Source organism: Phycodurus eques, chromosome 15 (assembly GCF_024500275.1).
Source record: "Phycodurus eques isolate BA_2022a chromosome 15, UOR_Pequ_1.1, whole genome shotgun sequence".
NCBI classification, from domain to species: Eukaryota; Metazoa; Chordata; class Actinopteri; order Syngnathiformes; family Syngnathidae; genus Phycodurus; species Phycodurus eques.
The window spans coordinates 3,825,489-3,852,307 of NC_084539.1; the positions used below are offsets into that span (position 1 = coordinate 3,825,489).

At 40.8% G+C, this 26,819-nt stretch overlaps 3 protein-coding genes across 4 annotated transcripts in view; 1 reads left to right on the forward strand and 2 right to left on the reverse strand.

Moving 5' to 3' along the window:
- ccni (cyclin I) lies at nucleotides 1-17,436 on the reverse strand. Its single transcript, XM_061699087.1, has 10 exons — nucleotides 17,213-17,436; nucleotides 14,482-14,641; nucleotides 11,429-11,563; nucleotides 8,414-8,488; nucleotides 4,848-4,988; nucleotides 3,385-3,513; nucleotides 3,094-3,195; nucleotides 2,692-2,824; nucleotides 2,151-2,311; nucleotides 1-1,425 (listed from the first exon to the last, which is right to left on the reverse strand). The coding sequence occupies exons 2-10, from the start codon at nucleotides 14,593-14,595 to the stop codon at nucleotides 1,231-1,233; spliced, it is 1,185 nt and encodes a 394-aa protein (XP_061555071.1). The 5' UTR covers nucleotides 14,596-14,641; nucleotides 17,213-17,436; the 3' UTR covers nucleotides 1-1,230.
- ccng2 (cyclin G2) overlaps nucleotides 17,200-26,819 on the forward strand; it is a 9,876-nt gene continuing 256 nt past the window's right edge. The window contains 9 exon segments of the mRNA XM_061699089.1: nucleotides 17,200-18,379; nucleotides 19,384-19,515; nucleotides 20,494-20,631; nucleotides 20,743-20,880; nucleotides 20,882-20,994; nucleotides 22,054-22,132; nucleotides 22,296-22,394; nucleotides 23,270-23,472; nucleotides 24,793-26,819. The exon segment at nucleotides 24,793-26,819 is cut by the window's right edge and continues 256 nt beyond it. Coding sequence (XP_061555073.1) covers nucleotides 19,411-19,515; nucleotides 20,494-20,631; nucleotides 20,743-20,880; nucleotides 20,882-20,994; nucleotides 22,054-22,132; nucleotides 22,296-22,394; nucleotides 23,270-23,472; nucleotides 24,793-24,910 — 993 coding nt within the window. The 5' untranslated portion in view covers nucleotides 17,200-18,379; nucleotides 19,384-19,410 and the 3' untranslated portion in view covers nucleotides 24,911-26,819.
- taf1c (TATA-box binding protein associated factor, RNA polymerase I subunit C) overlaps nucleotides 26,230-26,819 on the reverse strand; it is a 26,322-nt gene continuing 25,732 nt past the window's right edge. For both annotated transcript variants that reach the window (XM_061699085.1, XM_061699086.1), the window contains one exon: nucleotides 26,230-26,819. This exon is cut by the window's right edge and continues 904 nt beyond it. The gene's annotated coding sequence lies outside the window, so the exon portion shown is untranslated.

Consider the following 26,819-nt stretch of genomic DNA (forward strand, 5'->3'; position numbering starts at 1 on the left):
TTATAAGGTGTCATTCTCTTTTTATTTGCCTGTGCCATATGGTGAGTTCAGGTACCAGGAGCAGTATCCCGCAGGCCCCTCCAGCAGGTAAAACAGAGCTTTTTGGAGGAATCATCTACAAATTAAAATCACAGCATGTTGTGACTATCATCACTCATTTCATTTTGTCTGTGTTGAGCTCAGACAGAAGTGCACACATTTCTGATGCTTCATATTATAATGCCTTTGTTTTACGACAAGGTATCTTAACTTTGATTTTAAATCCCTCTGGCCAACAATAACCAAATGCAATCTGGCCCAATTCTTCATACACACATCCATGTTAGTTTGATGACAATATGTTAGGAAATATGCAGTCCTCCTTCTCAAGTTAGCTTGGATTATTTTTGAAAGATGACTTTTATACAGCAGTTGTCAACTGTATGCTTCTGTTATAGCTTATGGTTAAAGGTGAATTGCTGTAGTTGTTTCAATCATGTCGAAAATATATCTATATATATTTTTTTTCCCTTTAGACAACTCATTTCAGTTTAAACCCAAAGCATCAACATAACACCCTCATTCAGTTAATCACCTCAAAAAGCCGAGGCAAATGGCAAAAAGAGCCAGGAGGGACTTCACTGGCATTTCATGCGTATGCGATCAAAAAGTGCTCTTTGCTAAATATTGAAATGTTCTCTTTTTGTGTGAGGAACAGTTCATTGTCCAGACAGAAACATTCAAAAGTTGGATCGTGACACAGAGACATGAAGAGAGGAGTGGACAGTGAATACATGACAGCAAGTTTAAGGGAAAAACAAATAAAAATTGACAAACATATTACAGTAGTATTTTTTTGGGTTAACTTTTTAGTTTTTTCATGTTTTTTTTTAAAATATATTTACGACAAAAATATATAACTATAACAATAATAGCAGCAGCTTTTTATTTTTTTGTGTTAATTTTTTTTGGGTGCGACTGTTTTCTGGCTGAAGGGGATGACGGGAACTGAGCTCGAGATCGCTGAACAGATTTTGGGGGACGGATTGTGCTGATCAAAACCAACTAAACCACTGATGTCAGACTGAATGAAGTGGAATATCTGAGAGGCTGCATTTTAGTGGAGACTTTTATGCAACATTTGGTGTTGCAAAAAGCATCTCGGACATCGCTATCACTTTTGGGTTCAAATGATTCGTACGATGATGTCAGTGGCGAGATGGTTGCGATGAGCACAGTTGGGACCGCTTTCTACGAGTAACACACCGGCTGCAGCGGAGGGCAGGGGGAGGAGCTGCCTTCCTGTTGGCCCCCCTCTGCACTTGCTGGTGTTACGGCCCCCGTGGCATGCGCTGCCCCCTCCTGCAAGGCGGCGGTGGTGACGCCATCTTCGTTATACAGGCGCTTGATACCGTCGAAGAAGTCGTCCACCTCCATCTCCTCCACCTGAAGACGTGGAGAGACTCGTCTACTCAGTGGACATGCTTAGGAACACTTTAACAAACAAAAAAAGTTTCAGTCATAAGTGTAATTGTGTTTAAAATTGGAGGGGTAAAACTACATTAAAAACGTTTTTTTATAAGCTTCTCTATATAGCAGATTTGTACCTATCACGGGTAGGTCTTCAACATATTCCCAGCGATAAATGGGTTGATTGTTATACCACTGATTCAGTTCATCAGCATTATTATCAATGTTACAATTAATGTTATACATCAAGGGTCAGATCACTTTTTTCAGTGAGTCAAATGTCAACTATTGAAGGTTGGTCAGCCTGCATGCAATTACACTGTAATAGTCCAAACAAAATGTCATTTTCCATTAAAAGAAAAACTAAAATATGAATTAAAATAAAATGTAATTTCCAATATTGGATAAATGATCGATACACAGAAAACTTCGCTAAAGTAAAATCACTCAAAACATTAATAACGGATTGCAGTCCAAATGCTGACAAGATTATAACAAATATAGAGATGAACATATTTTCCCCAACAATTAATGACTTTGGAGTCTTTTCTACAGGATGTCTGCGTATCGTTGGCATGGAAGGCCATAATACGAGACTACTCTGACAACGCCCAATCTTGTTTCAACTTGGAAAGGGCCAAAATAGTTCGGGGGCCACAAATAGCCATATTTACACCAAACCGGTGGTAAACTGGCGTCACCTTTCGCTTTGTCGAAGCCTTGCAGCCCAAGGTGACTTTGTGCAGGTGGTTGAGGTGACGCAACGGTTTGGGAGGAGAGAGGAGCGCTGGGAGGCCGCAGGGCTGTTGGTGCCCCCCTTCTACCCCAGCTGCTGATGTGGAAGACTCAATGTAGGCGCTCCCTGAAAAGAAGAGGGAAAATGTGGATCCACGAACAATACAAATGATGACTACGAAACACTGCGCTGCAATGACTCACTTTTAAAATGCATGAAACTAGTGCTTGAAAGCTGAGGCACCCATTAAAGTTATATTGTCTAAAAGGGGCTAAGATATTGTCCAGCTGCGGAAATCACAGAACAATTATGAATGCATATGAAATTGGGACACTTCATTAAGGTTACATGTGAATAGCTGATCTACTGTAAATTAAATGTGACATTATAGATGCTGACACTGGAAAATTCCTTTTAGCTTGGATAAAGGAGCGAATCTAGATGTATGCTACTCAGTATCCATATTGTGAAAGACATTGTATATGCAAAGCAGTGAGATTGTATACCCAGAGGCTCCTGTGCTGGAGGCTGCAGGGTGGGTTGGTAGATGTAGATGGTGTTCGGAGGCAGGGAAGCTCTCGGTGCGGACAGACGACATGCAACAAGCTCTCGACTCCGAATCAACTCGGAGGTGTTGATCTATAAACAGGAGGGCAGGGGACAAAATCATATATGGGTTATTTACACACAAATACATGTAACTCTCAAATGACCCTTGACTCGAACCACTCGCACATTCTAATGAGATGCAATGTGGCGTAGCTCCATTACAGTGAGTGAGCTGCACTGTTTCTAATATTTTATTTTAATACAGGTGTATATATAGAATGTTTCCACATTGTCGCACCAAGTAAGCCTGCTTTACTCTTGTGATCAACATCTTAGAAGGAGCTACTATAGTACAGTACCTGGGCCTTCCTCAGCAGCTCGATGGTGAGAGCCAGCCAGTCGGGGCAGCAGGTCTCCAGCTCCAGAGTGATGAGGGCCAAGGCCAGCATGGATCCCCTCAGCTACGTGACAAGAGGGACAAACGTATACAGTTCAACATACAGAGTAAGCGGGGGGGGGGGGAATACAAACTAAATGAATCAAACAGGCTGGCGGAAGCACGTAGACGATCAAAGGCAGAGTACCTTCCAAACCTTACTTAAAAAATATATATATAACTGCTATATTATCGACCGTCACATAACTTGTACCTGAACGAGTGCGTGATCGGCCAAACAGCGGTAAAGTCGTCGTGTGAGCAGGGCGAGATGCTGAGAGTGGTTCAGTCCCAAAAACGAGTCCAAAAGCCCAGAACAGCATGACAACACCATTGCATGGAACTACGGAACAAGTAGAACAAATGGGGAAAAATAACCAACATTTGCAAACACATAGATAGCATAATTGGTAAAAACGCTCAAACAATTTGTCAAGCTGCACGTTAATTGAGGCCCAATAAAATTATCTAAAATATATATTTTTTTGCAACTAAGCAACAACACACATACACACACACACACACACACACACACACACACGCGCGAGGGGTTAAGTTGTCTCTTCAGAAACCTGTCAATAACTTTTTTTTGCCAGCTGGTGTCACTAAAAGCAGTCAACAAGTTTTGGGGGGGTGGGAAATAAATAAATAAAGAAATAATAAATTAAAAAAAGGAAAACACCAAGAGGAAGACATGTCTACAATATGTAAACTGTAGAGCAAGAGGTGGCAAAATTTTCAGTCAAAGGCCACGTTCGATTTTTAAAACGAACAGATTGGGCCAGGTCATTTGTTGATGAGGTGGGCAAAAAAATACTGATGGTAAATTATTTATCTGAAGGTTCCCAATTGCTTTAAAAGTCATTTATTAAAAGTCTACATGAACCAATTTCAAGTACAAGGTGATCATCGAGAATTAGGTGATCACCCAGGACTTTAAATCGAGTCTTAAGTTTCTATTTTAAGTCTGTTAATTGCCCAGGTTCCGAAAGCAAAGCTCCAACTTCATACTTTCAACAGGCTTCAACAAACCACGAAAGGTTTGCTCGTGCAAATTCGATGATTACTGACTAGTTATTCACAAATTCCATCAAAACAAACCCATTTGTCGCAGAAAATTACAGACTGCAAGACTAAATCCACAAAGTCCATTCCAGTGGGCCCAAGGTTTACGATGGTACTGACATTCGACATTTTTGTGGTTAACATTTGTGTGCTATGATCTCATGAGCGAAAACTACATCACACAGCACGGGAAGGCACACTCTGGATTGTTTTATATTTGTGAATTAGTTTTCATTAAAAAAAAAAAAAACATTAACAGTCATTATACTTTTACTAGTGTGTTAGAATAGGGTCGTGGTAAATTGACAAATATTTATACAAATTTGTCCTAAGAATGGAAGAACTGTTGTAAGGACTGTACTGCTGTTGTAGACCTGCTGTAATACAAGTAATAGCAATCAGCAATAGGTAATGTCACTATCAGTATAAAAAAATTCAAATAAATTTTAAGGCCTAAAAAACATAATGGATCAATTATCTATTTTTAACATGGAAACCACGCAGAGTGAACAATAGTTGCTAAGTATTAAGATAATGATCACTAACACAAACTATGACCAATCAAGGCCCTGAAATCTAACGCCAGTCATGTGCGCGCGTGTAAAGACGTACAATATGCAGGAAGTCCAGCGGAGTGGCGTTGTGGAGATCCCAGTTGAGTTTGTCAAGGATGATTCTTTCCATCCTCAGGATCTCTGATGGAGAACAGCCACAGCTGCTGGACGCAACCAACTCCCTCAGAGAGGGCACACACTGGGACACACACACACACACACACACACACACACACACACACACACACACACACACACACACACACACACACACACAGTCTGAAGTGGTAGTGCAGTTTCTTTTATCACTCCTACATACTGTACATCGTCAGTCTTCTTCTTCTTCTTTTCCTTTCGGCTTGTGCCGTTAGGGGTCGCCACAGCGCGTCATCCTTTTCCATGTAAGCCCATCTCCTGCATCCTCCTCTTGAACACCAACTGCCATCATGTCTTCTTCCCTCACGACATCAATCAACCTTCTCTTTGGTCTTCCTCTAGCTCTCTTGCCTGACAGCTCCATCTTCATCATCCTTCTAGCAATAGACTCACTATTTCTCCTCTGGACGTGTCCAAACCATCGAAGTCTGCTCTCTCTAACTTTGTCTCCAAAACATCGAACCTTGGCTGTCCCTCTGATGAGCTCATTTCTAATTTTATCCAACCTGGTCACTCCGAGAGCAAACCTCAACATCTTCATTTCCGCCACCTCCAACTCTGCTTCCGGTTGTCTCTTCAGTGCCACTGTCTCTAATCCGTACATCATGGCTGGCCTCACCACTGTTTTATAAACTTTGCCCTTCATCCAAGCAGAGACTCTTCTTCACATAACACACCTGACACCTTCCTCCACCCGTTCCAACCTGCTTGGACCCGTTTCTTCACTTCCTGACCACACTCACCATTGCTCTGGACGGTTGACCCCAAGTATTTAAAGTCCTCCACCCTTGCTATCTCTTCTCCCTGTAGCCTCACTCTTCCCCCACCACCCCTCTCATTCATGCACATATATTCTGTTTTACTTCGGCTAATCTTCATTCCTCTTCTTTCCAGTGCATGCCTCCATCTTTCTAACTGTTCCTCCACCTGCTCCCTGCTTTCACTGCAGATCACAATGTCATCTGCAAACATCATGGTCCACGGGGATTCCAGTCTAACCTCATCTGTTAGCCTATCCATCACCACTGCAAAAAGGAAGGGGCTCAGGGCTGATCCCTGATGCAGTCCCACCTCCACCTTAAATTCGTCTGTCACACCTACAGCACACCTCACCTCTGTTCTGCTGCCCTCGTACATGTCCTGTATTATTCTAACATACTTCTCTGCCACTCCAGACCTCCGCATGCAGTACCACAGTTCCGCTCTGTGTACTCTGTCATAGGCTTTCTCTAGATCTACAAAGACACAATGTAGCTCCTTCTGACCTTCTCTGTACTTTACCATCAACATCCTCAAGGCAAATAATGCATCTGTGGTACTCTTTTTAGGAATGAAACCATACTGTTGCTCGCAAATACTCACTTCTGTCCTGAGTCTAGCCTCCACTACTCTTTCCCTTAACTTCATTGTGTGGTTCATGAACTTTATTCCTCTATAGCTCCCACAGCTCTGCACATCACCTTTGTTCTTAAAAATGGGCACCAGTACACTTTTCCTCCATTCCTCAGGCCTCTTCTCCCGCACTAGAATTCTATTGAACAAGCTGGTCAAAAACTCCACAGCCACCTCTCCTAGATGCTTCCATACCTCCACAGGAATGTCGTAAGGACCAACTGCTTTTCCATTTTTCAACCTCTTTAATGCCTTTCTAACTTCCCCCTTACTAATCATTGCCACTTCCTGGTCCACCACACTTCTACTCTCCCTTCTCTCTCATTTTCCTCATTCATCAACTCCTCAAAGTATTCTTTCCATCTAGCTAGCACACTGCTGGCACCAGTCAACATATTTCCATCTCTATCCTTTATCACCCTAACCTGCTGCACATCCTTCCCATCTCTATCCCTCTGTCTGGCCAGCCTGTAGAGATCATCTTCTCATTCTTTAGTGTGCCTCTTGTTTGGGCTTTGCCACCTAACCTTTGCCCTGTGTCGCATCTCAATGTATTCCTTTCGCCTCTCCTCGGTCCTCTTAGTGTCCCACTTCTTCTTAGCTAACCTTTTTCCTTGTATGATTTCCTGTACTGTGAGGTTCCACCACCAAGTCTCCTTCTCTCCTTTCCTGCCAGAAGATACACCAAGTACTCTCCTGCCTGCCTCTCTGATCACCTTGGCTGCAGTGGTCCAGCCTTCCGGAAGCTCCTCCCTTCCACCGAGAGCCTGTCTCACCTCTTCCCAAAAAGCTGCACAACACTTGTCCTGTCTCAGCTTCCACCACATGGTTCTCTGCTCTGCCTTTGTCTTTCTAATTTTTCTCCCCACCACCAGAGTCATCTTACACACCACCATCCTATGCTGTCTAGCCACACTCTCCCCTACCACTACCTTACAGTTGGTAACCTCCTTCAGATTACATCGTCTGCACAAGATGTAATGCACCTGCGTGCTTCTACCTCCGCTCTTGTAGGTCACCCTATGTTTGTGCCTCTTCTGGAAAAAAGTGTTCACTACAGCCATTTGCATCCTTGTTGCAAAGTCTACCATCATCTGTCCCTCCAAGTTCCTTTCCTGGATGCCGTACTTACCCATCACTTCTTCATCACCCCTATTACCTTCACCAACATGTCCATTACAATCTGCACCAATTACGACTCTCTCTCTGTCTGGGATGGTCAGTACTACTTCGTCTAGCTCCTTACAGAATTTCTCTTTCAGCTCTAGGTCACATCCTACCTGTGGGGCATAGCCAATAATAACATTACACATAACACCCTCAAGTTCAAATTTCAGCCTCATCACTCGATCTGATACTCTTTTCACCTCCAAGACATTCTTAGCCAACTCTTCTTTTAAAATAACCCCGACTCCATTTCTCTTCCCATCTACACCATGGTAAAATAATTTAAACCCTGCCCCTAAACTTCTAGCCTTACTGCCTTTCCACCTGGTCTCCTGGACACACAATATATCAACCTTTCTCCTAATCATCACGTCAACCAACTCCTGAGACTTTCCTGTCATAGTCCCAACATTCAAAGTCCCCACATTCAGTTCTAGGCTCTGTGCTTTCCTCTTCTGTTTCTGCCGAAGAACCCGCTTTCCACCTCTTCTTCTTTGAGTTTGACCCACAGTAGCTGAATTTCCAACGGTGGTCCGCAGGTTGTCGGCGCCGGTGGGGGACGTTGTTAACCAGGGCCACGACCGATCCGGTATGGAATCCTTTGGATGAACGCTGATATTTGTTTGGCAAGGTTTTAAGCCGGATGCCCTTCCTGACGCAATCCTCTGCATTTATCCGGGTTTGGGACCGGCCTACAGTTTGCACTGACTTGTGCCCCCCCATAGGGCTGTATATACTACCCTGAACTTTGAGGTGCAGTGGAAATGCAAACCAGATGTCACAGGAACCTTTTACTACCAGGAACTCGAAGTTCCTGATCATTTGGTGGAAAATCCCCAGATCCGTTCGCATAACTTTCTATTGTCTGCCTACGGTAAACGTTTGTGTTCACATTGTGTTTGTGTTTACCTCATCCTCCTCACAGGTCTTGACAGCCAGGAAGAAAGAGGCAATTGCGATGCAGCGGAGGTATTTTGGACGGGCCTGAAGACAAAGAATAAAATAAGACACATTTTTATACTATTAAATTATAAATTTTAGATGCACATGAGATGTACGATCTGTTGGTATTTAAAATCCATTTATCCTGTATTAGGGCAGCATTGTGCTCGACTGGTTAGCACATCTGCCTCACAGTTCTGAGGACAGGGGTTCAAATCCCGGCCCCGCGTGTGTGGAGTATGCATGTTCTCACGTGACTGCGTGGGTTTTCTCCGGGCACTCCGGTTTCTCCCACATCCCAAAAACATGCGTGGTAGGTTGATTGAAGACTCTAAATTGCTAATTGTTAATTGTTGGAAAGTGGTTTTGTTCATTCGCCGCAATTATTATCAGTATGATTGTTTTTGTTTACACAGTAATTACTGAATGATTATTTTCTGGTACAGAAACGCACAGCCCATTGCCAGGTAAAATGCGTCAAATCCGTGCCATCATTTCCGCTATGTGATTTACGGTGTGCCACCAAGTCAGCCAGCGTGGGATATATATTGGACATTCACTAAATATAAAAAAAAAAAAAAAAAAAAACACTGAAAAATACAGGAAGATGTAAGAGGAGCTAATAGGATTAATCAGCATTGTCATCTTCTCTAGTAGTGGCTTGGGTGAAAAGGACTTTTGTTTTTAACACAAAAAAAGTTACATACTGCAGGTTTTAATAAAAGAACCCCCAAAAAATTCAACCGTCAGTAGATTTCCAGGTGTATGTTCCATTTTCCTTTTATTATCAACAGTGTCTGCTAATTGTAAATTTGATCATATTTACAATCAAAAGTTACGAAAAATTAGCTAATGTATAACGGTGATTCAACCTCTGTTCTCTCAAACAGTTGCACCAATAGAAATTAGAAGTAACATCTAAGGTACAACATGCAAAAGATATTTGTGCAAACAATACATTAAAAACTTTTTTTTTAAAAAAGACTTAATAGGTGTGGTTCTATTTATATCAGCACTACAACATCAAGTAGTACATGAGTAACCTGTGGGCCTGTTCTAAAAACAGATCAGCAGTAGAGTTAGGGTTTGTATTTTCCATTCATGTTGAAGAAGGGATCATTTGAAAATGTAAAAGCTGGCAGAAATTTACAAATAAAAGTGCAGTGGACCTCTGCATATTCACGGTTTGGCATCCATGGATTCTTCTATTTCTAGACTTGTTTTCCTTGTTTTTTTTTCTTTTTCTTTTTTTTTTTTTTGGTGGGGGGCGAGGGACCAACCTCCAAAACACTTATTGGCAGTATATCCCTGTTTATTAAATAATTTTTTAGGGGTTGTTTAATTCATTAATGGATGGATCGTTAAAATAAATGTCCAAGGCATTCAAATCTGTCAAGTTTGGCGTTGATGGTTGCAAAAAGGCGGTAGGAACCAAGTGCAGGGAAGCAGGGAGACAAGGCAGGAAGCTGAAAAAGAAAGTATTTCCAAAAACACGAAAGGGGCAAACAAAGCCCACGGAAAAAAACTAAATACTAAATTAACAATCTCAAACAACGAGATTCAAAGTAACAAAGAAACACAAGGGGTAAACTTACAACATAAAACAGCATGACAAGAGAAACGTGACTTTGAGCAAATGACAACATACGACATCGACAGTGCACCAACACGGACTTAAAGAAAGCAGGGAACTAAATACAAGCAAACTGAAGAGACAACGAGGAACACTTGGACAAGACACGAGTGACTTGAGGGAGCTGATTGGTTGACACATGGTAGATGGCTGACGAAAACAGATGAATTTCTCTTGTATAATGCGCATTTCCCCCCCAAAGAATTGTCAAACGTCAATTGTGCGCATTATACATGGGTATAAGGGAGGAAAAAAAACTTTCACATTTTATAAATGTATGCCGCCACCTAAAGATTATGAGAAAAGTGTACACTTCCATTCTAATATGCCACCGCCACCTAGAGGTTATGAAAAAGGTGCAGCCTACACTTTCATTCCAATATGACAGGGGTATGTATGACTGCATATATGTACAGTTGGGCTCATATGTTGTTGTTTTTTATATGACTGATGACCATCAACCATCAACAACAACCATCATTCAGTTCTTTGTTATGTTTTGTTTAATGATAATGCTTTTCTGAAATGCTTGACGGTTTAATTTGAATCCAATTAAAATCAAATTAAATGTGTTTCGCCTGGCCCTTCATGTTTTCTTTAAAGAATTCTACCCATCTTACAAATTCTGCCTGGGTAATCAAACATATGAGCAGAAATGTTTGTTTTCTCATTTACTACATAAAACTAGGGCTGTGAATTTCAAAATAAGAGTAAGTAAATAAAAAGAAAGTATTACGTGTTCAAATAAAGTGTTTAACTTCAGAATAATTATTTGAAAAAACTAACAAAGTACAGATCATACTTGATGTTTTGATCATATGGGTAGAAGCTAAATCATCCATTGTAAAAATGAATGAATGAAAATGAATTTTGAGGTCAACTTTGGGGGTGCGCATTATACATGAGAAATTACAGTGCACAAGACATGAACAACATGGGACACAGGAAAACATGAAACAAAACAACATATAATCGAAACTAAAACACAGACCATGACAGAATGGGCGTCAATTATTATTTTCACTCTTCGTGATCCCCCGCAAATAGCAGGGGTCCACTGTATATACACACCGTTTAGTACCTTGTTAAATCATTGTTGATAAGTATTGTGTGAGATTATTAATCATCATCCCACCTCCCTCAACTAGGATAGAGGCCCGAGAAAAATTATCAAATGCACCGTTCTATTTAGAGCCAAGGTGACCACAATTTGGAACACCTAATGAAGTGGGAGAAGAAAAATGTAATGTACACAATCATTAAGGATGACGTGAATGATAACAGCAGTGACACTTGACAGTCAGTCAGCCAGTCTCTTCTGGCATGCTTTGTGCTTTGTATTTCCTTACCTTGATGGAAGCTAGGAAGCGGTCCAGAATGCTAACAGCTAACACCAGAGTCTCTGGGTACAGCTGCAGTCTGCCGTGGAGTTCCGTCAGCCAGCACACGGCCTTGTCCCGGTGAGTCGGGGAGATATCTGTATCCTGCAATAAAACACAGAAAACAACTGGAACAACCTTGCATCACCCTGTCAAGGATTTGTTTTGGTCATTTGGATTTAATAAATTAGCCTCTGTTCTAGTAGGGAAAAAAAACAACCTTGGAAGACATCACAATAATGTTGGCTAAGCATATAATCACACAACTCTTCTTGTTAGGGTACGTTTACATTATGTTCCCAAAGCGGATCCCCGGGCGCTTCAGCTGCCCCCTGCTCCAGTGTGTTCCACTAAGATGTGTATGTGTTCACTGTGATGGGTTAAATGCAGAGAACACATTTTGTGTGCATGCATGCATGTTCATGACAATAAAAGGTGATTCTTCTTCAACGGCCACGGCAGGCCCATTACACGTCACCGTAAACAAAACGGGATGGTCGTGAGACAACGCACAGGGACGGGCCATGATCGCCGTGGATGCCTGGCAAAATTTTTAAACTGTCAAAACTTTTGCCAGTGCGGGTGAGAAACCTAGTCGGTCGTAGTAAAACGGGCATAAGGAAGGGAATGCACTGGCATCTGTGGTAAAGCGCAGGATGAAAAGTAATCAGGTTTTGATTTGGTTTTATGATTTCATATGTATATTTAGTTTTGTAGCAGAGTATTTAAGTATCAGGCTAGCTGCTAGGATAAAAGAATATTGAGGTACGTAAGGTACGTAACGTTTTGCGACAGCTATCCATCCATTCATTTTCAGTTCATAGTCACGGCTATTCCAGCTAACTTTTGGCAAGTTATTTACCAGTTTTTATTTACGAGGCATATATAGACAGAGAACCAATAACACTCACACATATGAGCAATTTAGTCTTCAATTAACCTGCCAAGAATAATTTGGAATGCGGGAGGAAACCAAAGTACCAGAAGAAAATCCACACGGGCAAAGGAGAACATCCAAACCCCATGCAGAAGAATCAAGCTGAGATTCGAACAGAGAACCCTTGATTGTGAGGCATACCAGCTATCCCAGTGTTCCATTGTGCCTTGCTAAACTTGAAATGTATTGATAAAACCCTCTTGTACACTTTGAAGATAATATGAGAGTAATTTATTCAGGACTGAGAGTAGATTTACCCTGAAACCAACAAGTAGCACACATGATTTTTCAAACCAGAGACAAATTGCGCTGGCTGATTTTGTGCCCTTAAATATCGCTTCTAAAAGGCAGGTGCAAATAATGCAGCACCGCTGAGACACAGGCAAAATGAAAGGCAACCGGGCTCACCCAGAATTATCGGTGTGATATATTTCTTTACTATAACTCAGCAATTTGTTTGTTTGCCCCTTCCACTAACACTTCCAATTCCAACACTTCAAACTTCACTTTGTCCATGCTTTTTTTTTTTTTTTTTTTTTTTTTAATTTAACAGCCTCCACCACTTTTCGGAACGCCATGTTTCATAGCACAGTGGATTTGCAGATTAAACGAGCAGCAAGGGTCAAAGTTTAAACCGCTACTGCCCCTGTAAGCCACCTAGACTAAAACCTCCCACCATTTAACTTCTTTCTTACATTCCAAGTTAGAAATAACATAGCTGAACAAAATCCCCAAGAGACTACTCATTTGTGTTCCTGCAAACCTGCACCATTCACTCCAATTGTGTATACTGTACTATATTTCCCAAAAAATAAAGAGCGCTATATCCAAAAAAGATCAGATATATTGCACAGTTACATTGTTACTTTTCTGTTTCATTTTCCCCAATACACTACAAAAAAAAGAAGAGCATGTCTTTGTTGAGAGGTAAACAAACTCAAGGGGGCTGGGGAAATAAATACCATTAAAACCTGAATGGTGGGCCAAAAGAGTAAACACACCACAACCTATAATGGTTTAAAAAAAAAAAACATTATTTGAAGGCATTAAAATGAATCAGTCACAAAACATGGAAAGCACTAAAGCACATTACAGGCTTGGATAGATTTCTACTTGACTTTGACTCTGTTCATGAGTTGAGGGTTGACTTCAAACTGAATTTGAGGCCAACTTGAAAGAATTGTACTTACATCAGAACAAATAGGAATTCAGTTTCCTTCTTAAAACGATTCCCTTTTCTGTATGAATCGCATTCAAGCCAATCCATAATCAACACTCAGTCTCTCACAGCTATTCAGCTGACTTTTCCATCTTGTCACTATAAGGTTGATATAATAGTGTGACAAACATGCATGACTATGCAGTATTCTAGACAGCAATGCTGCAGTTGTTTACAATGTACTAAAGGGACCAACTGTCTCCTTGAACTCATATCACTGTCAGTGCGTCAGTGCTTTTAGTTAAAGCCTTTTATTGATCTGGTTTTATCAGCATAATATAAAAAATAGAAGCAGATCCAAGGCCATAAAGGACACAGGCCAACAACACTCAAGTGTCAATCCAAAGAATAGAGCCGTGATACACAACCCCTGGGAAAGTATTAGTATATAGTATAGTAGTCCGAAATGTTTTATTTGTTGACTTCAAATAATGTACCTTTGTTCATGTAAGGACAGGCAAAACTATTAAATGCTCTTCCACTAGATGGAAGAAAGTACAACTAACCTGTGTATCCACCTGTTGCCATTCATAAAATAATAATAATAATAATAAAGAGGTTTGTGTCCAAATTAATGGCCCAGATTTCACAGTTAAGCACATTTCTTGTAGTGTGTAAACAGAGATGAGAGCCTCTGTAGTTTAGTAAATACTTTTTGTGACATTTTTGTTTGGTGGTATGCCATAGGATTTTTCTAAAGTAAAATATTTGTCTTGGCTCAATAAAGGTTGGGAAGAATGGAATTCAGGGATGGGTGGCATGAGAAAATGATTTTTGTAATATAGTTTCAAGTAGTAATGTTATTGTTGTTGTTGGGTCTGGAGAGGGGTCCACATGCATTTATTGAGTTTATCAGTAAGTCCTGACCTGTGAGGAGGGCTTCTTTGGCACATAGACCTTCCACATCTTGGCTTCCCTAGACATGGCCTTCTCTAGAAGAAAAGCCAGCCTGTGGACTCCCCAGGGTTCGGAGAACTTCATTCTTTCTCGCCCTGGTTAAGCCTTCCTCCCCACTGGATACAGCTACCTGCAAGGTGATACATATCAATTGGACTCATTCATTTGATTTAAAACGTGCTGGTTCGGGCTCGGAAAGAAAACTCACATAACATGAGTTACATACATACATACAGTGGAGAAAATAATGATTGGCTCCCTCACTGATTTTGCAAGTTTACCTCCTGACAAAGACATGAACGGTCTATAATTTTAATGTTAGGTGTATTTTAACAGGGAGAGATAGAATATCAAAAATAAATTCTAGAATATCACAAAACAAAAGATTCAAATTATTTTGCAATTCATTGACGGGACCCCCTGTCAAAACATTACTGGGTACTTGGTTGACCAGTACAGAGGTCAAACCTTTCTTGTCGTTGATCGCCTGGTGTGCACAAATCTCGCAAGGAATTTTGGACCACTACTCTTTGCAGATCCTGTCCAAATCCTTACGGTTTCGAGGTGGTGCTTTGGCCACTCGGAGCTTCAGATTTTCTATGGGATTTAGGTCTGGAGACTGGCTAGGCCACTCCATGACCTGTGTGCTTTGAGTCTTCGTCGTGATGGAAGCCCCATCCACGACCCATTTTAGGTTTTCTGGCTAAGAGAAGGAGGTGGTCACCAGGATTTCACGGTAGAGGCACCATCCATATTTCCCCTCGATGTGGTGAAGGTGACCTCTTTGAAGTTGACCCCTTTGCAGAGTGACACCCCCAAAGCATAATGCTTCCACCTCCATATTTGACGGTGGGGATTATGTTCTTGGGGGTCATATTATGAATTCCTCCGAACACAGCAAGTCAAATTGATTCCAAACAGCTCAATCTTTGTCTCATCTGTTCACATCACCTTCTCCCAATCATTCTCTGACTCATTCAGGTGGTCATTGGCAAACTTTGGACAGACCTGTATACAGTGCTTTGAAAAAGTATTGGCCCCTGTCTCAAATTCTTGTATTTTTGCATAGTTTCCCCACTTGTGTTGTTTAATGTTTAAGATCATCAATCAAATGTAAATATCAGACAAATAAACCAAGTGAACTCAAAATGCTGTTTTTATATGGTGATTTCATTGATTAAAGTAAAAACAAATATTCAAAGTTACCTGGACCTGTGTGAAAAAGTAACAGCAAAAACTGCATTTTAAGTTCACATGGGTCATATTTTTCTGATGTTTACATTTGTTTGATGGTCTTAAAGTGGGGAAACTATGCAAAAATATCAGAAGTTGAGAAGGGGGCCAATACTTTTCACGCCACTGTATGTGCCGTGAAAAGTACAGGCCGCTGCAGGATTTTAATCTATGAAGGCGCAGTGTGTTACTAATGTTTTTCTTGGTGACTGTGGTGCCAGCTGCCTTGAGATCATTAACAGGCTCCTCCCGTGTAGTTCTCGGTTGATGCATAACCGTTCTCATGATCATTGGCACCCCACGAGGTGAAATCTTGCAAGGAGACCCAGACTGTGGGAGATTGACAGTCATTTTATGTTTATTCCGTTTTTTTAATTATTGCAACAACAGTTGTCTCCTCACCTAGCCAATGGTCTTGTAACCCATTCCAGCCTTGTGCAGGGTTACTATTTTGTCCCTGATGTCCTTATAAAGTTCTTTGATCTTGCCCATGATGGAGAGGTTGGTGTCCGATTGATTGATTCAGTGGACAGGTGTTTTTATACAGGTAACAAGTTGAGAAAGGTGTCTTTCATACAGCTAACGAGTTTTGATTAGAAGTACTTTTATAAAGTGAGAGGACGTGTCCGTTGGAGCCAAAATTCTTTATTGTTGGTGAATACTTATTTCACTCAATGAAATGCAAATACAGTTGTCTTTTTTTTCTTTTCTTTTTCAAATGTGATTTTCTTTTAAATATTGTCTTTCTCACCGTTAATATATACATACCATTAAAATTATAGATGTCTTTGTCAGGGGGTTAACGTACAAAACCAGTGAGGGATCAGAAATTGTTTTCCTTCATTGCTATAACATAACATGAGCATAGTATGTATGCATGTATAAATGAAAGAAGCATGGAGTTAATGTGGGCAAAGAGGTAATACTAATGAATTATTCAATAAATTGCAGCGTTAGCTTTGCGCTTGTTACTGCAAAATGTCGACCTGTCAGTCATTGTCTTCATGTGTCTCATGACAGGAATGACATATCTCGCAGGGTAGTTCTGTCTAATCTACTATTCCCAGGAATTGGGTTATTGACAGTTTCTGTGCAGCTAAGCTAGTTTGTTGACCTGACGTCCCAGGTAAACTGAAACGTCTCCTTGACGTGTAACAATGAATTTATCTGAGAGCATTTTATGAATAGAAATACATGTACGTATGTATAGATAGAGATAGCTAGAGAGAGAGAGAGAGAGAGAGAGAGAAAGAGAAAGAGAAGTAGATAGATAGATAGATAGATAGATAGATAGATAGATAGATAGATAGATATATAGATAGATAGATAGATAGATAGATAGATAGATAGATAGATAGATAAAACAAAACAACGAACGCGTTTGCTATGACAATCGTGCTAAATGAATGGTCAAGCCATTTAAATAGGTGCCTTGTATGCAGGAAGTAGCCGGAGCCCAGAGCCTTACCTCCCCTGCGAAGCGGAGAAAACCGCGGTTGGATTTCATCCGGTCGACTCAGTTCCGAGATAAGTAAAGTCAGGGAAATCGGGGACCCGTTTTTGGCTCAGTCGTCCATCTTGGCTTCCGTTGGGGGGTGTTATTGTGAAATATAAATAATAAATTTGGGGAAAGTAGACAGCTAGTGTCCACTTCCGAGGAGGGGACTGGGGGAAGAGAGAAGGAAACAAACTCCGCCTACCTCTTGGCCCAGGCCAAGGGGAAAAGAAACAAAGTCGACTCTCCCCAGACACTTTTAATGTATCATCGTGTGAATTTATCTTTTAAAGCTCTCCTCTTTATTTAGCGGTAGGTGTATTGAAGCAATTGTAAAATAATAATAATACAATTTTAAAAAAACTTTACGTCAAGAATATATGCGCACAGTCGAACGCAAACCACGAGATAAATGAGGGTTAATGGGTGTGCTTGACAGTGTAACATATCCGTAAAGTAAATATTGTATTTTGTAACATGAGAACGCACGTTTCCACGCCATCTTCTGCGCTGTATGCTACTAATCTGATTTGGATCGTTTTTATTGAGTTTGTCTATGCGCTGCCATCACAACCTACATTGAATTGGACTGAGAAGCAACATTTTTGTCGAGATGCCTTCGATGTTACCCAAAACCATTACGTAAAGCCATGTTTGCGTCAGGAGCCTGTCGGTCAAGAGCCAATCAAAGAAGCCTATTTTGGGCGGACTATTTGAACGTGACAAAGTGCAGCTCGTTGATTGGCTAATAGAAACGTCAATCTGGAGACAGTCGTCTTTTGTTCAAGGTCGGTGATAGTTGTATTTCAATTCCAGGGGTAGTTTTCGTCAAGGTGATAATATACTGATACCATCATCTACCGTGGTATCATGTTCATGATTATGTTATGACGTAAGTCTAAATACAACTATGACAACGTCCACTTGAATGTTTTTTTTTGTTCCGCTACGACCAGAGGCGAGTTCTATTCTTATAGCAATTCCATGATTGGGTGTTCTCCTGTGACGTCATTAGATGGGCGTATGTGTTAGCAACATCAACAAAGAGCAAAACGAGAAAAGAAAGAGAATGAGGACTGACTGACTGCAGGAAAACCAGAAGGAATACAACAGATATGTGGATATAATTTGCCGCAACAGGTAAAATGACCACTTACAATTTATTGGATTTATTGAGATATTACACAGACCGTGCAATTTCTTCATTCCGTCTCCTTTTCGACGGAGAAAGAAATAACGGAGTGAGGTGAAGCAATGACAATTTTACATTCAGGCTAAATCTAAATAAACAGTCATCGAAAGACTATACAAAATGTACAAAGTGTAGTTTTCGATGAATGCAACACCGCTATCTATGTGGTAAACGTACCGTTACAGAAATGATATTGAAAGTTAAATCTATCTTAAGTTTATCCATTGAAACAGTGGCGTTCAGCAAATATTTCATGCTTTCTACGTTTTTGGGGGGGGGGGGGGTCGATAAATAATCATTTCGCATTGGTTTGCAAGCAGGATATTCGTGTACTAGCCATCTAGATGTTGTTGTCATCCTTGGGATCATGTTCTGTCCAAGGAACATCTTTTAACCGCAGTAATTTCTTTCTTTATTTTAACATTGGTATTCTTTCTATTGATTGTATTATTATTTTTGCCCTAATGTTTGCTTAAAAACGTTTGCTTTTGAGTCGTAGAATGTTTTGTAGTTTGAGGACTCGAGAAAAACAGCCCCCCCCCCCCCGCTCCCAAGGGAGGATTTAAAAGGTTAGCTCGCTGCAATCGACGACAGAATTCCCTCGGTTGCCTTCTATGAAATCAAGAAGACTCTACTAAACCTTCGGAGCGTATTTTCTGTCTGCGTTTCGCCCCAAATAAACACGCCAAACCGTCAAAAAAGCAGACCATTGTTTTTCCTGTCTGGGGCCCAGAAGGCGTTCACTTAGGGAAATCTGACACCCGGTTCCAGCTGTGGGAAGTGGGCCGGGCTCCGAGCTGTTGTGTCTCACTCCCCTCTTAAAGCGGGTCAACTATCTAGACCAGACAGATCAGTGACAACACGTATGCCAACAATAATTACATAAGTGTTTTTTTTTGGGTTTTTTTCTCCCTCTCTCTCTCTCTCTCTTTTCCCCCTATTGCGTTTGTAGTGAGAAGACTTGAGTGCCAGCTGAGACATGGATGCCTTCAAACTGATGAAGGAGCTGCGGGCAAACTATGAGCTGGAGGTCTATTATCTCCCGAAGGAGACAGGCCTGAGTCTCATTGAGTCCACTAATCAGGTGAGTCCGCTCACTATACTTTTGACTTGAGATACTTACATGCTAGATACAGTCTCAAGTGAGGGTTAAAATGTCTCTTAAAATGTCCTCCCATGACAAGGACAATAACTTTCCATTGTAAATCGAGATTGCAAAGTCCACACAATGCTAACTAGGGTGACGAATGCCAGCTCTGAGGTGACCCGCTTTGCCACGAAGATCGGAAAGTGTGATCAATTAGAGCAGTCGTTCCCAACCTTTGTTGAACCAAAGCCTATACCTTAGAATAAAAAAATATATATATATATATTGGCACACCACCAATAATAAAAAAAAAAAAAAATGTGACAACAGATACATACACGGGTTCATTGGCATCAAGTGGAAGAGTATTTAATCGTTCTGCCTGTCACTATAGGTCGTTGACGTGGATAGAGAAACAGTTATTTGGAGCAAATCATTTTCAGATCAATTAAGAGAAATTGGACAGTTTTACACGGCACCCTGATTTGGAATGGCTGCATTAGAGTGCACTACATTAGTAAGCACTTTCGCCACGACGAAATGGTCAATCTAATCTTTCTATACCGTATAAAGTATCTGCCTCGACTGATTGGCTTACAAGGGAAAGAAGCACAGAGTATGGTGAGGAATTGGAGAACAAATGTTAAGATATATTGATATCACAGCTTCCCCATGAATTCACTTTTTGTTGTTGTTGTTTTTCTTTAAGCTCTGGGGAGGGGGGTTCGAGTCAGCACCAGCAAAGCTAGTTGTTAGCGCGTCTGCCTCACAGTTCAGTTCTAGGTTGAAATCTCTGCTCTGGCCTTCCTGTGAACGTTGCATGTTCTCCCCATGCTGTTTCCGCTAGCTTCTTTCCACTTTCCCAAAACATGCATCTAAGCTTAATGGAAGACTCTAAATTGCCCATAGGTGTGCATGTGAGTATGAGTGCACTATTGTTTTGAAGTGTAAAACTACCAAGTGTTCATTTTCCAGAACGATGGGCGGATCTCAGCCAAGTGCAGAGATGCCAAAGTGGAGGACTTATGGAGCCTGACCAGCTTCTTTGGCTACACCACACAGACCTTCGTCCTGGCTGTTAACCTGCTTGACAGATTCCTGGCCATGATGAGGGTACAGATGCTCCTATAGTGACCATTGCAGTTTAAAAGCCTCCTTTTTTTTTTAATTGATGGCACAACACGGGAGAATCATTAAGTGTTAAAAACCAGCATCCTATTTCAGATCCAACCAAAGCACTTGTCCTGCGTCAGCTTGAGCTGCCTCCACATGGCCGCCAAAGTGACGGAGGAGGAGTGCGACCTCACGTCCACGGACGAGCTCATCCGCATCGGACAGTGCCGCTTCAGCGTGTCCGACCTCGGGCCGCATGGAGAAGATCATCGCAGATAAACTCGACTTCAAGTCCAAATCCGTCACGGCCTTGACCTTTCTGCACCTGTACCATCAGATCGCACTGTCTCACTCCACAGAGAGGTAAGAAAGAATACTGACTTTTTTTTTTTTTTTTTTTCTTGTTCTCCACTTTGTTTAAAAAAACAAAAAAGCTAAAGTCAGGCACTCCTTATTGTGACACATCTGAAATGAACTAAGGCTTTCCAGAGACACCTTTGGCACCTGGCTACATGGACAATAGATGATAGATCGATGTGGGAGGAAGCCAGAGTACTCTGAGAAAACCCACCAAACTCCAGGAGCACATGCAAACTCACATTCACAACTGTAAACATCCATTTTCTGAACCACTTATTCTCAAGCAGCAGTGCTGGAGCCTATCCCAGCTAACAACTACAAACAATTTAGTCTTAAATGAAACTAGCATACTTGTTTTTGGAAATGGAAAGGAAGACTTGAGTACTCATATAAGCACAGGGAGAACTCTACGAGATTCGAACCCAAAACCTCAGAACTGTGACGCAGACATGTTGGAAGACTATCCCACCGTCCTGCCCTAGATACAACACTCAAAATAAAAACAGAAGTGCCACATTGCACTAAGCAATACTAGCCCCACTAAAGTATTTTTACTAATAAAACACAGAGGGATTAAACTATTTTCAATACTGGAAATATTTACATACTTGACATTTTTCTCTCTCTTGGCGTTGAAAGCCTTTGCGTCGCTGCAGATGTGCTGTCTGCAAATTCAACATTCGGTCAACATTTTTTGCTGCCAGCAATTTCAAAAACCTCATTGTTTTTTGCTTGGTGGTGCTTTTCCACCGCACTCGGTCGGTGTTGTTTGTGCGAGCAGGGCCCTCGTTTTGGGCCAGCAGTCAACTATCAGACGGTTGCGTCTGGCTAAAGAGCGCTGATAAGATTTATTGCTGACTGCCGCTGACACCAACACTTGGATAACCAGTTGTAGGTCATGTTTGGGTTTTGCAATGTCATTTCGTGCATAAAATATTGTATCAGTTGTTTTAATCACTTCTTCTAATATAGTTGTGTAGCAGCATAAATAACTGATTTCCATTTTGTGGGATAATGTCTCCATGTGTGAACTGAGTTGACGCTCATGATTTGTGTTTACAGGAAGGAGACGTTGAGCCTGGTGAAGCTGGAGGCTCAGCTTAAAGCCTGCCTGTGTCGGATCTCCTTCTCCAAAGCTAAGGTAGGAATTCACAGTGGAGGTCAGCTTGCATTACGGCAGCTCAGCCGCCTAATTAGAAGTTGAAAAAAATGAGCTCGAGCATGAGAACAAATGTCAAAACGATACCACAATTTAACATTTTCTTGGCCTTTCTACACTCTCCTACTTTTTTACTTCCATCTAGCCTTCCGTCCTGGCCTTGTCCCTGCTGAGACAGGAGATCGAAGCCATTCAGTCGGAGGATAAACTGGAAATAGCCCATCACATCCAGAGGCACCTGAAGGTAAACCAAACAATGCAGAACTTAATTGCACAACAGCTTAGCCGGGGAAGGAAATTAACATTATTAGTGGGACACGAGGTGTAAAAAAATTTGGAGGAAACTTAAACTATTTAAGTTTAACGCGCTTTAGGGGACTCAATAAGATAATGGAAGTAACATTTTTACACGAAATTTCTGTAGTACATGACAAGACAAACAAATCTATACATTGTAGTTATGCACCATTTTATTTACGATCACAACCTCTTTGTTGTGAGGTGTGTGGCATCCATTTCAAGTGACCAAATATGGTACCTTTTCCTATACACGGCTACTGTGGCAGGTTTGTCCACTAAGCTTTACATCAGCAAAAGTGAGTAGCTGGTATGATGTAACTCTGTACACTCAGTGGGGACTTTGGCAGGTGTACCTAATGTTGTAGCGAGTGAGTTCATACCCCCCGGCATATGTACAAAGCAAGCATGTTTATCCTTAGCCAGGCTCCGATCCAATAAACTATTTATCCTGTCTGCGGAGGTATGTGTTTATAAGATGTAATGGAGACAATATATACGTATGGTAAATTTTGTACAAACTGTGAAACTGTAATTGGATTATGGGTTCTAACATAATTCTTATTTGAAAATTGGCTTTGTTGTCATTTTGCCTTTTCAAATATTGCTCACTTGCTTCAAGAGTATGTTGTTAAGTCTCATAAATTGTGACTGGGGTTCAAAGAAATCTTCATCCACCTACTTATAACCTTGTGACCTGGAAAAAGAAACCGGTGCCAAGAAACAGCTGCACATTTGGAAGCTTCACGCACGTTTACTGTTCGTGGCGGGCCAATAGGTGCGAACCGGGCTAATGGGTCTGCTGCCTGTGTTTGGTTTCAGATTGCAGACAGTGAACTCCTGCTGTGGCGTGGTCAAGTTGCTCAGTGCTTGTCAGACTACGCCTCGCCAGAGTGCAGCAAGCCCAATCATAAGAAACTCCAGTGGATCGTGTCTCGCAGGACTGCCCAGAACCTGCACAGCAGCTACCGCAGTGTACCCGAGCTGCCCACCATCCCCGAGTGCTGTTGGGATGAGTGTGAGAGGTGAGAGTTCTAACATGCTAACACAGACTGGTTATGAGGTCCAGACCCTTGTGATAATTGGAATGCAAAAAGATACACACTGTGTTTGAGTAGAAAATGACTTAATGCAAGTTATGTTTGTATATGCAGCAAGATCCATTTATTTTGTATTTTTTTTATGGTAACAAAATATTTTTTTAAAATGTATTGTTTGTTAAACCAGGTAAGGCAATCGAGAACAGTTTCTCAATTACAGTGCCGACCTGGAGGAAATTTAGGGTTTAGTGTCTTTCCCAAGGACACTTCGACAATGGACGACCTGCTCCACCAACTGGGCTAAAGCCGCCTCAAATAAGTGAACCGTGTTATCTAAAAACTTGAACTTTTACTCATTTCAACAAAGTATAACATAATAAATATTATCCACTATAAGTGTGCAATATACATAAGTCCAAAGACTGCATCAGTATGAAAAAGAAGGTGTTTTACAGTGTCTGGTAGTCTCTGGTTGAGTCACTCAAGTGTTTTGGGCTATAGTGTGATTATACTTTCTGAATAGATGATCTTTGCACTCACACCAAAGTCATGTAACGGCAGGTAAAGTCAGCTGGAAAATACCGAACACTCCTTATGACACATGAAATGAAAAGGAAACAAACCCTGGGGGTCATGACAGTTTCTATAGCAACCAAATTAGTGTTTGAGTTCCATTCTAAAGAAACTGCAATATTACGTCACACAGATGTGACAGCCTCCTCGACTGAATGACTAATGTGCTATCGGTGCCTCTCATGTTGAATGTCTGGATGTGTGCGAGTCACAAGTCACGTCCCACTGAGACAAGACCAGTTTCCATGACATCATGCAAGGCCTCTCCCTTTAATGCAACATGGGGTTTATTTGAAAACGTCCAAATGATGTTGAAACAAAATGATGAAAGAGGAACTTGACTCACTGGCAACAATATTACTTGTGCATATAGAACTGTAATGATGTCCATTAAACAAAAGTAATAATGTTCAGTTTTAAGAGGTATAACATTTTTCACCTCTCATAGCTTGAGAACCAACATTGGAAAACCGATGTGCCTAATAAAATGAAGCGTATTTACTATCATTTTTGTTTTAAGTAATCCAAACAGGAAGACATAACCCACAGGGTATGTCAACAAACATTGTTTCACATCATGCATAACTGACTGACTGTCAGCTGACAACCATTTTAGCACAGTAAAGTGGAAGTTTGAAGTAGACTTCTTAATGTTTTAAGTTATTAAAAAAAAAAAAAAAATACAAGCCAAGATATTTGTAAATAAATTAAAACGTTTTTATTATCTTTCAGTGAGGACTCCTGCGAGGACATGATGAGTTCGGGCGAGGACTCCCTCAGCAGCTCACTGGGCAGCGATGGCGAAGGGCCGTTCTTTCCAGCGCACCTCCGCCAATACCTCGACGCCTGATGCCTCCGCCGTACGTCACTGTGCCTCGCCCCACCCCAAAAATTTTACTTTTAATTTATTGTCTAATTCGCTCCGGTGCTAGAAGTGAATGAATTGCACAACAACTGGCAGCTGAGCAGACAGGAGTTTCTAGATTTTTTTGTTAGATGTGTTGGTGGTACAAGGTACATTCCAAGATACACAATTGGTAGAAGACACTCTGGTTGGGGTGCAAGAACTGCACCAGATCAGAGGGGGAAAAAACATGGCCTGGTTGTTGTCAAGAACTTAAATTTACCAAAATGTGGCATGTATTGAAAGTGTTGACTGTTATTAATAAAAGATGAGTCGGTTTACTGATCCACACAAGTTGAGGGCAGCTGCAATTATAAGTATCAGGACTTGATTTAGTTGCGTTTCAAATCCCCCCCCCCCCATTACTTTAGATTTCGATACAAAAAAATTATAATTTAGTCCAAATTCTAACAAGTACTGACACGTTGACTGAAAATACACTGATAGCAATAAAGGTAGAAAATAATGAAATGTGACCATTTAGTTGCAAATAAATGTCCAGATTTGACAGAATATTTTGACTGCAACTGCCCTCACCTTCCAACTTTATTTTGCACAGTTTATTTTTGTAGTTTGTGTGTTGTAAGCAGTATGTCTTTGGGGAAAACAGACGTGTGACAAATGTTTTTTTTTTTTTTTTTTTTAATTATTATTCAATATTTTTGTTGAAACTCTCCTGAGGCCATTTGCTCAAAGTTGAGCAAGCAGCACTGACTCTCCCTGGAGGGTCAAAAACACTGTTAACTAATTTAGTGACCCTGTAATTTGTGATGATGTTCATGTTTGTTTGACCCTGAGTTTGAAGTTGCCAGTTTCGGGATGTAGCTTAAAAAAAATGTTTTTAATATTGTCCAAGAGGAATGTGTGGAACAAACTAATGCTGAGTTAAAAGTTGTTAAAAAAAAAAAAAAAAGTACAAAAATGTAAAATTGTAAATGATGTACAAAAAAAAAATCTGTTTATAGTTCCTTGTAGATATTACGTTAATTTATTTTGTCACATGTACTGAAAAAAAACATCTTATAAAAAAAAAAGAAAAAAAAAAAGGTTATTTTTAAACTCTCGTTGGGTTTTCTCCATGTCTGACCTACAGCGAACCAGCAGGTTGGCTCATTAACAAAATAAAGAAAGACACACTGTAGATGACTGCACTTCCACAGCAGAGTTATTCATTTCATTTTCATAGGCAGGTTACAATGTGCAAAGTGTTGCGCTGCTTTGACTGGATGTGTGGAGGAGGAACAGAACGTGCACAGGAGACACTGATATTTTAACCAGGTTTATGCTGCAGGATGTTTTTCAACGCCATTTTAGCAACACGACTGGCCATCAGGTCAACACAATGGAGCTGCAACTACAGGTGTAATGATTAACAAATTGATCAAATTAATCTACTTTCTATCATTTGAAATATTTGGATAAACAAATTTCGGGACCATGTTTAACTCAAAATTGTCAATCCTTGGAAATTCTGCCTCTCAACAGTAAATATTCTCAGACTTTCTGTAGTCCTATGGAACTAGACTGATTATCTGTATTTAATCAAAAGACATTTGCAAACATCTTTTACTTTGGAAAACAATCAACAATTTTGCTTATTTTCTGACATTACGGATCAAACTGAATCATAATGGATTTGTTTTTTCCATTATCTGCACTGTCAATTTGAAATGTCGTTTTTTGATAAAAGGATGGAATAAATGTTTTTAATCAGATTAATCGATTATTATAACAATTGCTACTTGCAGCTCTAGTTGCAAGAGAAGCCGAATCAGTAACTGATGTTCCTAACCAACTATACAGATTTGTGAAAACATGACTAAAAACCCAATAAAGTGTCTACAATCATGATCAG

What these genes read in the sequence shown, in the direction of transcription:
- ccni (XM_061699087.1), bottom strand. Translation starts at nt 14,595, where the DNA reads ATGAAGTTCTCCGAACCCTGGGGAGTCCACAGGCTGGCTTTTCTTCTA. An exon ending in TCCAGCACAGGAGCCTCTGG is followed by an intron (nt 2,312 to 2,691) that starts GTATACAATCTC and finishes TCTTCTTTTCAG; the next exon opens with GGAGCGCCTACATTGAGTCT. An exon ending in AGGCTTCGACAAAGCGAAAG is followed by an intron (nt 1,426 to 2,150) that starts GTGACGCCAGTT and finishes CCACGTCTTCAG; the next exon opens with GTGGAGGAGATGGAGGTGGA.